The sequence below is a fragment of the Labrus mixtus genome, chromosome 16 (assembly GCF_963584025.1).
Source record: "Labrus mixtus chromosome 16, fLabMix1.1, whole genome shotgun sequence".
NCBI classification, from domain to species: domain Eukaryota; kingdom Metazoa; phylum Chordata; class Actinopteri; order Labriformes; family Labridae; genus Labrus; species Labrus mixtus.
In genome coordinates this window covers 14527747-14540903 of record NC_083627.1, presented here as the reverse complement: position 1 = coordinate 14540903, position 13157 = coordinate 14527747, and the positions used below count along the sequence as shown (strand labels likewise).

At 41.5% G+C, this 13157-nt stretch overlaps 1 protein-coding gene across 5 annotated transcripts in view; it reads right to left on the bottom strand.

Annotated features, from left to right (window-relative positions):
• The window catches only part of LOC132991017 (triple functional domain protein-like), a 77693-nt gene that overhangs the window by 40138 nt on the left and 24398 nt on the right, over positions 1 to 13157 (bottom strand). For all 5 annotated transcript variants that reach the window (XM_061059571.1, XM_061059572.1, XM_061059573.1 and 2 more), the window contains exons 3-5: positions 6972 to 7046; positions 4095 to 4209; positions 2149 to 2341 (exon numbers count right to left, since the gene is read on the bottom strand). In XM_061059571.1, coding sequence (XP_060915554.1) covers positions 2149 to 2341; positions 4095 to 4209; positions 6972 to 7046 — 383 coding nt within the window. The remainder of the gene's footprint in view (positions 1 to 2148; positions 2342 to 4094; positions 4210 to 6971; positions 7047 to 13157) is intronic.

Below are 13157 nucleotides of genomic sequence, written 5' to 3'. Positions count from 1 at the left end.
GCTAGCTGTGTAGGCCAAACAATGTAGAAACGAACAGTTGTCCTTGGGTAAAAAGCACAGTGGCCCTTAACAGGGGAAAGGACTGTTACTGCTATGTCCGCTTTTGTTGTTCAAGTTAATTGATTTGTACTCCTGAATGGTGAGGTGGGGGGGGGAGGCGGTCAGGGCTATTGGGTACCATTTACCACCCACAGAGAACCAAACAATTCATCAACAGTTAAAGTCAAGGTTGAAGCAAGTTCCCTGCTCTTCAGTTCGCTGCTTCTTTTCTTTTCTCCGACATCCAATCCACAGAGAGGAGAGCGAACAGTCCAAGCCCCGAAAAGACTTTCTGTTGCTTTATTCATTTAACCATCTCTCGTTTGTCCCTTCTTTTTATCTTCATTCTGTGTTTACAGCCTGTGATGTGATGTCGTCCCTCTCTCTCTCAATTTTTTTAATTTTAATTTTGTTCTCTCCTGGTTGATTTTAAACTAATTTATCTTCATTGTACTAAACTGCCTCTTCATACCTGCCTGTTGTATCTATCTTATTCCTGTTATTTGCATTCATATTATTCTTGCCCTCTCTGTTTGGCCTGTTCTGTTGTTGTGTTGCTGAATTTGCTTTGTCAGTCGCAGCACTTTGTAAACATTTGTTTTTAAAGGTGCTATATAAATAAAGTTATTATTATTATTATTATTATTATTATTATTGATGCAAACACAAATACTTGCTTCAGTGACAGTCAATTATGTGTGTTCCCAATGTGCAAAATGCTGAAAAAAGAAGAAGACCTGTTTACTCAATGGTCTTCAATGTTTTCAATTTCACACAACAAATAGTTCTAATGAATGTACAGTAAGAGGTCAGGCAGTGATACATGAAGGCAGGGACACAATCAACACCCGCATGGCTCCCAGTCGCACAGCAGGCCAGCTTGTGGATAACTATAACCTGCCCCGTGGCATCTGCCTATTCCCCTCTCGCCTAATCAATAAGGTGTCATCAGACTACTGTGGACCTGTGTATGTGAACAGCCATGTGAGCAATCAGCGCTACTTCCACATCACTGCTTCAGAAACACACTTTACAGGAATCGCGGCTCAAACTGTGCAGAGAAACAGGATTCTGCAGGATGTGAGTTTGTATCAATGCATGTCTCTCGTCTCAGAATGCGAAGCTCATCATCATCACAGTGAGGAGTGTTTTTTAAAGACTGATCAAACAGAGGGTGGGGAGTTGTTAACTAGTCCTCATTAGAAGGCATTTACTAAAACAGGCTTCCAATCCAGGCTCGACTGATTAAACCCCACAGTCCTGCTTTCACTGTTGTACCAGCTTGGAAAAGTGGAGCAGGAGCACATTTTAGGTGTCAATTTTTTTTTAAAAACAAGGAATAGTCGGGGCATTAAAATTTGAATTTGTCATTTAAAAAAGCTGTGATAATGAGGTTCTAACGCTCAATGATCTGCATCGCAAACGCTGGTGCTCGTGATCTGCTGTGTGCTTGTTCGAGAGGTTGAATTCGATTAATTTTTTTTTCCGTCTGGCAGACAGCTGGCTGGGGTTGCACGCATCCAAAGCAGTAGGGAGGAAAATAATGAAATGTGCTGACAATGAGCAGCTCAGCTAGCTGCTGCGTTCACAATCACAACTCAGCTGACAGCAAATTAGAGAAAATATGGTTGACTTTTGCTCTACATTTATAACTCACAAATGTCAAATATAGAAATTGATCTCTGCATCACAAAAAACAACCTCTGTATCACAATTTCTTTTAACAACCTGATCCAATCAGTGAAGTTTATCCTCGACTGAGATGCAGCCTGACATGACATAAATGACATGTAGCTATGACTGAAAGCCTCACGTCTGAATCGCAGCAGTCCACCTACATCTCCTCAGTTTTAAATGGCTACGACATCATTATAAATTGTTTTAAGTTGACATCAATTGTTGTCATGTATGGTAATATATGACTGTAAAAAAAAACATATTCTGGCATTTGCATTTAAATTATTGTTTTCGAGTGTCGTTCCTAAACCTAAGAAGAAAAAAAAACGTTTGCATCTTTTCCGATAAAGTCAGCAATCTAAGAATCATATCTGCTATTGTAGCAAATGCATCACTGCGCCACACAGAACTGGAAGATTTTTCTCATCCTACCTCAAACTCAAACTTGGAGCTGCCAAAATTCGTCCTCTGCTTCTGCCAGAAGTTGTCTGGTTTGATGATGAGGGCGACGTGGATGCAGGATGGAAACGATTCCTGCAGGATCTTCAGCAGAGGCTTGATGCTATCCCACTTGGAGCCGCGCATATCAACGATGACCGTGAAGCCATGTTTACACACCTCCTCGCTGGGATGGATGGAGGTCGGCGGGAGTGGGAGGAATTAAAGAGAAGAGAGGGAGGGAGGATGTGAAGGAGGGAGGGGCAGTGAGGGGATTGGTGAGAGAGAATAATCCAGAGAGAGAAGAGACAGATGACAGGCGTGGGAAAGGATGAGAGAGGGATGGAAGACAGTGAGAGTAAAGGGAGATAAAGAAAAAAAAAGAGAGAATCAAAACAAACAGTGATATGACGCATTTTCTATACTCTGAGAAGCCTACGCAGTCAACACACATCCCCCACAACCACCCACACACACACACACGCACCCACACGCACCCACACACACACACACACACACCCACACACACACACACACACACACACACACACACACAAAAACCTGTGACCAATGAGTCACAAATGTGTGCATAAGTATAAAAATACAAATCAGCACATTTCTACATCAGGAACATGATGGCCTGGTGGGCCTGACATCATTAACGAATGACCTCACACACACAGAAATGAAGTACATCTGCTGCACACACCTGAAACTAAAAATATGCTTAAAAAAACCCCCCCAAAAAACATGAGATATTACAAAAACAACTGTTTTCATTGGTTGGGAAGAAAAATCTTACTCGAAGATTTTCCCACAAATTCCCACAAATGTTTCTATCAAAACTATTTTATGAATTTACAAACCTGGACAACTAACTCGGCCCTTTGATAGTGCCATGCATTTCAGATATCACTCCTCCATCTGGTTTTTTCATTTATTAAACCATAAATGTTATTGTGGTAAACATCTATTTTTGCATCTCTAAAAGCTACATCATGTTCAAAACCTCTCCCTCTGTAAGGGGCTGTCAGTAGAAAGCCAGAGCGCAGCTGTCTGCAGATGTTGCCTCTCCCAAAATAGAACACCTCTGGATACCAAAATCCAACAATGGTTAAGAGATGAAGGTGTGCAAAACATGACATGATGACAGTGATATTATGAATTCCTTAAAATCTTAAAAAGTCAGTCAAATGCATCTTACTAAAAGTGAATGTGCTCAATGGAAACGGCACACAGATAATGTGGTGACTAAAACGGAGGTGAGGGTAGAGGTAGGACAGGATGGATGGATGGATTAGGACAGATGGAGGGATGAGACATGAGCCAGATTTGAGAGGCAGAGAAGTAAACAGAGAGCTGGAGCAGAGCGATGTTTTACCTTTCGAGGCGAGGAGCTTCTCGTCCACAGTAACTACTGCTGCTGCTGCACTGCCTCGGCTACTGCGACACTTTGTTTTGCTTTCGCACATACACTATTGCTCGCTCTCTTGCTCGCACACACCTCCTCACACATGCGCTCTCCCTCTCTCTGTCAGCTCTAATCCCCTCCTCCCCTCCCTCTCTCTCTCTCTCTCTGCACTGCTTTCTCTCTGTTGATCTCTTCCTCCTCCCCTCATTTGTTTGCTGTTATACATCCCTCTCTTAGCTCAGGCTTTCCCTCTCTCTGTCTCAGCATCTTACCATGTCACTAGAACTGGTTTTTGACAGCAAAGAATCTGCAGCAAGCTTACTGGTCTTGAATTATTTCTCTCTCTTCATTCCTCCCTCACATGCTCATCTCTGCTCTCTCACGTGCCTTACAGAGCCTCGTCCACTGGCTATGGGTGTTGGCTTCGTTTTGTGTCATTGCTTCTCCTTCCCTTTAGATGAATGACAGCACATGTGCATAAGTAGTGTACTCAGCACACAGCCCAGAACAAAAGTAAAGAATGTCTAACCTGGGGATGCCAGCAAGGTAGGCAATCAGTCTCCTCAGGTCGTCCGTTCGTATTCTATCGTGGTTGCTGCGTGATGGAAATGTTAACACTGGACCGCCACGTCTGTCTCTGCCACCTGAGGCGGTACACACACACACACACACAGACACACACAGACACACAAAGTTAGATTAAGGCAAGAACATGACACATCATATACAGTCAAAGTATAGTTGTATTGTCAGTAAATGACTGATATGAGATGCTGAGCTGCAATAAAATATAAAACTTTTAATATGTTCCAGTCCCATACAACCTCTAATAATGGTTCTGTATTTCATCCAGCATCCCTTCAGTTTGTATTTTTTTTTTCCTATCAGCTATTTTTTTATTACAGAATTTCTGCGTTCATATTCTTGTATCTTAAATACAATCCTCAGAATATTATTTTGTCATTTGAATTGGTGGCTGGGTGACATTTGCTGCAAATACATAATAATGAGACTGACTTATGAATTATGAATCTGGTATTATAATAAGAATATTTTAGTTTGTGACCAGTTGCTGAAGCAGAGAGCTGCTGTGCTCACGCTGTAAACACAGGCTGACTGAGTTCAGCACACAAACGAGTCGAGTTCAGCCGGGCTGCTGTGTGCCTGTGGGCCCGGCCCGGCTGCTCAGAGGAGGAAATCAAAACGCTCACGTGGCATGAGTGAGGGTGAACATGGCCGATTTATTAAGGGGCCAGATTCGGGATAATAGGCTTAGCTCATTTACCCTCCTTTTCACCGATGGTCCGTCCTTTACCTCCCTCCCTCCTTCATTTCAAAGCCAATTACTCCGCAAGCGACTACTACGGGATGCTGTAGAAGACAGTAAGTCATCTCCATGGCAACCTGGCCCTGCCTTTCTCTCCCTCTGTCTCGTTCTCTGACATTCAGTGTTTTGTCTGAGTCATGGTGTCATCAGTGTGTTACTGCCTATGACCTTAGCTGCACACAAGAGGAGACCAAAGAGGAGTGTGTACACAACATGCACATGCAGTTATTACAATATCTTTCATTTTGAGACTTCTGAAGTGTTCGAGAATTGTTTTTTTTTTTTTTAAATCAGCATTTGGATGAAAGTAGATTAAAGTGATGACAAAACATACTCTTACGTTTCATTTTTTCATGTTCTGTATGGGTGCTGAGAATAGTCAAGGGTTAAGTGTCTGGGCCCAGTCACACACACACACACACACACACACGCACAAACACGCGCACACATACACACATGCATGCATGAGCAGAATGATGTCTGGTGTGTTTTACAAATAATCCCGCTGGATGTTCTTGGCAGTCCTCTTCTCCAGCTTGGCCTCCTGTGAGTTTCCCTGGCAGGACTTTAGTGTGTGTGTGTGTCTGCCCCATCAGTATGTGTGTTTTTGTGTGCACTTGTCAAACATGGCTGTACTTCCCTTGGAGGGGACAAAGACACAGCAGTAGTTTTCATATCCTCTAAATTCTGACCATGTTTCATAAACAAGGGATGTCTAGGTGTGTATTATGTGTTTCTCACGTGTCTATGTACTGAAAGTGTACTGAGAATAGTCAAGGGTTAAGTGTCTGGGCCTCAGTCTCACTCTATGAGGTTTTACAGGCAGAGTATGAGGCTCCGTGTGTGTTTGTGTGTGTGTGTGTGTGTGTGTGTGTGTGTGTGTGTGTGTGTGTGTGTGTGTGTGTGTAAGAGAGAGAGCTAAAGAAACAGTGGCAGAATGTGTGCAAAATACCTGCAAGCTGTGCATATATGCAAAGTAAGGCTTCATTAACCTTGTCTAACATGATCAGACAGTCGGCTAGGGCTGCTCGATTTTGGCGAAAGTCATCATCATATTTCCTTTGATTGGCCATACGTCTGTACAACACCTCACGGTTATGGCAGGGGGAAAGCACACACTTGGACTAAATCTTCCTCTTTCCACTTCCCATCTGCACAGCTGTCCCAAGAGTCAGCCTCTAGCTGGACACTCTAATGATCATCTCAATTACTTAAATAAATCGCACCTTTAATTTAATGTTTGCACTGCCTGTTATTTCATGTCTGTTTTTTGATAATTTTGCACTATCTGCTTTTTTAAACATTGCTGTGCATATATAAACAACACAACTTTCAGAAGGTCAACACTTTTTTTTTTTTTTTTTTTTATATTCAGGTCTAATTACAGATTTTTTTTCCTCAACTGTTTATAGGTTCTTGTTTTAAATGTCACATATTTTTATCCCTGCACGGGTAATGTACATTTCTTGTATAAGTCTATTTTTAATTTCACAGTTTAAGTTTGATTCATCTAGGGGTATTCTTTAAATCTTTTTTCGGGTTAATATATATGTATGGGAGGGGGGGCGTCGGTTTTGTGGTTTAATTTGTCACGTACGTCTTTGTAACCTGCTACTGGAGGCTTTGAATTTCCCTCGGGATCAATAAAGTATCTATCTATCTATCTATTGATATTGCGATCAGGATTAGATAACTCATTGATTTTATAACATCTGCATCACATGCATTTATCAGACTTAAACGCTACTTGAACTCTTTGAAAATCAAGTAATACATTCAAATAAACAAGTGAAAACAAATCTAATATATGAATTGAAATGAAATGTACTATTTTTTGAGGCAGTGGTGATTTACTCTTGGCTTAAATATAACAACAAACACTTTCAAACGTTCACGATCATGAAAAAAACCTATGGATAAAACGAGCGCGACACAGCATGCGGCACAGTAATCGTTTAATCTGGATTATCTTGTTTTTATGATCGTGGGAAGCCAAAATCAAAATTGAAACTGAAACTTGATTAATTTCCCAGCCCTAGAGTCGGGGTACATAGACATTTCGAACACACATAATCTTACCTGAGAGATAGGCAACTTTTTCTTTGAGGATTGGAAGAACCTCCATGGCTCTCATCTCCTCATTTCTCCTGAAACCTGCAGGAAGGAAGACGAAGGAAACAAGTTAGAAAGGAAGGAAAGTGAAAGTATGCTTCCTTGTTCTCTTCCAGTTGATCAGGCATGACTCTTTTGTCTAGGTCTGGAACAGCTCAGATTGTGTCGACTTGTAATCTGAATATCTGCAGATTTCACAGGGCTTGAGTCTCATTTCAGATCGCTTGAATCGTGAGGAAACAGTCGACAAGTTACTCTAGCACCACAGTCTTACACACACACACACACACACACACCAGGAGGAAGCATAGCAGCTGTGGTTAGAGAAACAGTAGTGGTGAGACAAAGTGAGGCCAAACAGAGGGGAAGTTGAGGAGAAACAAAGAGCTGTTGTAACTCTGGCTGTAGCAGAGGTGAAACAGGGTAAAGAAACATTAAACGCCACAGGCCACTTCAGTTCTCATCAGCTCCAGTTAAAGCATAACACTGCTGGTGGGTTGCTTCATCTACCAGTAGGTGTTCATTAGAAAGGAGACGAATGTAATGTAGGTGTGCTAACACACTCATGTAAACAATGTTAAGCATGACATCAGCTAAAAACATAAAGCAGAGAATAATGGAAATGTTACTACTGGTGAATGATTTTGTAACCCCAAAGTGCAATGTTGACCTTATTATCAAAGTCATGAGGATTATGAGCATCACTGGTGTCTTACAAAGCTGTACGGCAATAGACTCAATAGTTAATAGTGCTACGGACACACACACACACACACACACACACACACAGACACAGACACACACACACACACACACACACACACACACACACACACACACACACACACACACACACACACACACACACACACACACACACACACACACACACACACACACAAAATACTATTTTGTGAAAAACACCCGATTGAACTATTCTTTTAAGCTGTCGTTTATTTCAATGAAACTATTAAGAGACCAGAAAAACGGTGGGGGCAAAAATGACTACAAATCTAATTTCTTGACCCACTTCTACTCAGTTTCCTTCATTTAGATTACTCATTTCTGACACTCTCCTCTAAATATGTGTCTGCTAGTACTTGCCTATCTTCAGGGATGAATCACAACAGAAGTGGCTGGTTAGCTTGACTACTTGAGCTTTCTAATAACTGAAGCTCTTTCCTTCGGGGAAAAAAAACAAAACATGTTGTGGCACTGCACACAAGAACTGATGTGTTTAACTGGAATCAATGTAAGAAACACTGGATTGCTAGTAAAAAAAAAAAATATCCCTGCACCACAAAAAGGTCTGTGGCAATAATCTCAACTATAAATTGAGAGCCTATAAATGTCAAGCTCGATCTCGCGGGTGTGATTGTGCCAAATATCCCCCTGCTGTGCTGCTAATATGCCGTCAGAAGTGAATGAATGGCTGTCAGGGGATATTCAGTAAGTGAAGACCTGTTCAAACAACTCCTGTGTACAGACACACAATTCCCAAAAGTGATTAAACTCTCATCTCAACCTCAAAACACACAGGTGGATAAACGGAGACAGAGTTTATCCTTCAGACAGAGACGTCTGGTGTTTGTGAGTGAAGACCCAGACAAGCCGTATAACACTTTAACAGAGTCAGTCTGACGTTTACAGAGACTGGGCTTTATTTCTTTTTTTATCCTCCACGTTGATGATAGTAAAAAAAAAAACATTCTCCGTTGTCTTTAGCAAGATTTAAGAGATAAGTAACTTTTGTATCAAAAAACAAATGTAATGCCCTTCTTTCTGGAGGAAGAATGTGCGACTTTTTGGTCCAGCAGATGTCACCCTTGAGCACCAACATGAAACCAAAACAGACTGCTGTTTGGCCACTCCCCCCCGCCGTACCGAAGCCTCCGCTCTCCTCCAGCGACACGCCTCCAACCCCTCTCCACTCGTGTTTACCATGAAAGACATGAGCGCACGCGGCAGACAAGCGTGTCCTTTGCGCGAGCTGCATGTGGTCTACAGTGCTGTGTTAGCAGGCTAATGTTAGCACACTTTAGTTAGCTCATAGCAGAAAAGACCGTGATCTAAAAGCGCTTAGGTGACATCTGAATAAGCCTCCTAAGACCAAAACAATCTCTATCTCATCCATGTAAACATGACTCTGACAGCATCATAGCCGGCGGGACTCATGCTTCTCACTCATTGTCGACAGTCATGACTCAGAGACAACATTTACAGAGGAATAGGATAGACTTGATTTCTTTTTTTTCCAAGATTTATTTTTAGGCGTTTTCTGACCCTACTGGAGAGACAGGACAGTGGACAGAGCTGGAAATCAGGGATAGAGAGCGGGCGAACGACACGTGGGAAAAGAGCCACAGGTCGGATTTGAACCCGGGGCGCCCGCCCGGAGGACCACGGCCTCCACACATGGGGCGTGCGCAACCAACCACTGCGCAACCAGCGCCCCGATACACTTGATATCTGCTGTATTCATGTGTTAAATGTCGCACATTCTTCCTTTAAGTATAATGAGTCCATTTATGGAGTGTCAACAACGAATTTTAAGTGACTGCTTTTTAAGAATAAAGTGGTGAAAAATCTACTATTATGATGCAGAGCAGAACACAAACAAAAACATGCATACATACTCAACACTCTCAGCCACTTGTAGCGTATTGTTCTCCACTCTCAGATGTCGGCATGTTGCCATATTTATGACCGTATGCTAATGAGGATGCTAATTATTCCCCGCCAACGGAGGAGATGGATGAGAATCAGGTCTCTATTTTTACTCTCCTTCGCTTCTCTCATTTGTCTCTCGACTTCCCTCAGGCTGCCACAAAACACAAATTAACATGATCGACTACATTTCCCACTGCGCTCGTGAAGGGAGCGAGGCTTGTATAGTTCTGCTCCTACTCTTCTTTGCTGAGGAGGGCTGAGAGTAATCTGGTTTTCATTTCAAACAAATATTATGAAGAAGTTGTAGACTGTGTATGTCCTGTACTTACATTACCTTAATATATACATTTGTTTGATGCATTATGAGCAATTACAGCTTCAACTGTATGCTTTTCTTGGACAGATTTCCTGTGAATTAATACAACATTTTAACAGGAATGGGAAAAGTACGTATATATTTAAACTAAAATTAAGTTAAACCTAACAAACTGTTTTTGGCTTTTTCAGGAGCCTCATTTATTTGATCTGTTTTATTTGTATGAAACCAGAGTGTCAGGCCAAAGATACTCATGTATGGGTAATGTATTGTATGAACACTACATACAAAACGATACCTTACAGTCCAGTAGAGGTGGGGTAAAACATCGATACAGTATCGCAATATTTTGTGTGACGATATTATATCGTCTCATGGCGGCCAAGTATCGATATTTTTCACATGATATTTTAGATATGCTTTTTAAATGTTTAACTGCTGAAGGGGTTGCACAATTCATTTTGAACAAGTTGCATTGTTAAGAATTCATGTTCAAGTTCAATTAGACTGAAATACAAATAAATAGACTTAAGTGAGATGAACGGACTGACAATTTGATCTTATTTGACAAAACAGTTCTTGATTTAGTTTAGTGTACTGGACATAATATGCAGTTAAAAAGCTTAATTGCAATATATTGTATCGCAATTCTCAGCACATCGGAAAATGTTAAAAATAGCAATAGAATCGTATCGTGCCTCGAGTATCGCGATAATATCGTATCGCGGGGACTCACCCTACAGTCCAGTTTGATATTTATTTGGTACTGATATTAGTAGCTATACCTTAATCGTTACCTTGTACTAATGCATACTGTCAGAACATTGTGCTGTTTCTGATGTTTGACACAAACCTGGTGTCTAATTTGCTTTTAGCCATTAAGCAACAGACTAATCAAAGCCGGGCAAAGGAAGAAAAACAACTGTAGACAAAATGACGATCAGAAAACCACGTATGCCCAAAAGAGGGAGAGACTGTGTGTGTGTGTGTGTGTGTGTGACTGTGTGTGTCTGTGTGTGGAAAGAGGCAAGAGCACACTGGGTGCTTTGTAGCTCTGCGTCAGTCCACTACTGTACTCTCAAATATAACTGTCACTAGCTTTAGGTCCACAGTGATGCACTATCCCTGACTCTGTATCTCCTCAAAACACAGACGACTACAGACATGTTAACACAAACACAGACCTTTTTAACAAAACCATGTATACTTCAGTACAATGTTGTATTACTAGGTTAAATGATAGATTTCAACAACCTGTTGAGGACAATCTGGTAACAATGATTCATTTGTTTAAAGCTCCTTCTTTGACTACTGTCAGTGACTCCCGAGATCCCCCATAACTTCCAGAGAAATGCAGTGGATGTGTTTCAAACAGTAAAATGCATTACGGGTCGTTCAACGTCTTGCTAATTAAATACGTGTTTTTCAATATGTGTGTGAGATTGGATGTCGATGCATAATTGGTTTCTATAGATCTTTGAAACACTCTCTACTTGTAAATGACATGGGATCTGGAAGTATCTGACTAAGCTGACGTCATTTTTCTTTATTACATTAAAAGCTGATAATTGAAGACACGAGTACAGTAGAACCTCCAGCTCATGTTTTGGAAGTCGTTTTCCTCTCTCGTCAAAGCAAAAGCCAAGTTTAGTCACACAGACACATCATGTACCCGGTGCTCTGCAGTACTTTGGTACTGGAAAGTGGCACAGCTGCTAAATATAGAGTAGCCAGGTCACCCTCTCTCTCTCTCTTTCTCTCTCTCTCCTGCACACACACACACACACACACATTATGCTGGATAAGGATGGTTTTCTTTGGATTTATGATCAGCAAGGAACAAAAAGGGGGACAAGGAAATGAGAAACCACGAAAATGTGCAACATAATGAGACAAAACTTGCCGTAATGCGGTTGGGAAAAAGTGTGTGTGAGTGAGCGAGGGGAAAGAGACTAAGGGGCGCAGTGAGAGAGTGAGGGACAGAACGTGAGCCAGGGTAAAGAAAAGGAGAGTAGACGGAAACTAACAGGCAGACAGGTGAAAAACATGGAGACAAATACAGAGGTGTTAAGGACCAGTGTTCCAATGTTTTACTGTCAGGTTGATTTCATTTATAGTAAAGGGAATATGGAGAAGGAGGATGTATTACTTCATACAAAGTTGATTAAGGAATGAGGAGTATGGATCCCATTGGTCGCTTCTTTACGACACTGTGTCTTGGATGCTGCCTCCCTTGCTCTGTCATCCACAGAGCTGCAATCTATGACAGCATTTCATGAACAGAAATGTTTACCTGCCCAATTTTTATAACTTTGTTTTATTGTTGTTGGTATTGCCATTATTTGTTTCTGTGCCTTTTCCATATATCACAGTGATAAACATTTATGCAGAATGTGATGGATGATCTGGAGTCTGCAGAGGGCGTTTCAGTTTAAAATTGATGGAATCGTGTTTTTTACCTGGTGCATGGCTCACCTATTATGACTGGGCGATACAGCAGCTCAATAAAAATAGACTTTTTAGGAAGCAAACAAAAACAAACAAACTGTCTTAAATCTCGTGTTGTGGTTAAAACAGCTGTTCCTGTTTCATTTGTCAAAAGCGTCAACCAGAATGCAACGTATGTATTGCCTGGTAGAAACGCTAGTGACAGTAAAGAAAGGGAGGGCGAATCTTGTGGTATATACACAGTATATCCCCTCACCCATACACAATCATAAGTAAAACCGTACCTGTCAGACGGATGAGGGCGGAGCCTGTCTGAGCATACCGCCAATTGTGATTGGTTGCCCAGCAAGTCATGCTTGAAAGTCCTTCCACAAAATAAAAAAAATAAAAAAAATACTTTAATTGATGTGAATCTGGCTTTGTTCCCTAATGGGAAATTTAGTCTGCCGTTACCATCAGCTAATGATAGAGTGACTGAATGATGCTCCCAGTCCACTGTGGGCAGAGTGTGAGCAGCTGAGGTTTATCCTGGGATTCCTGAGGGGAGATATTCCAATCTAGCAGACGACCAAAACCACCCGTTTTTGGTGTCGTCTACATAGCCGCATGGAAAAGCTGTTGCGAATATTTCCAAAGAGAAACATAGCATCTACTGTCTCAGTGTATACCAAAGGTTGTGTGGATGCTCTGAGTCAATAAACATCTCATGTGGCATTAGG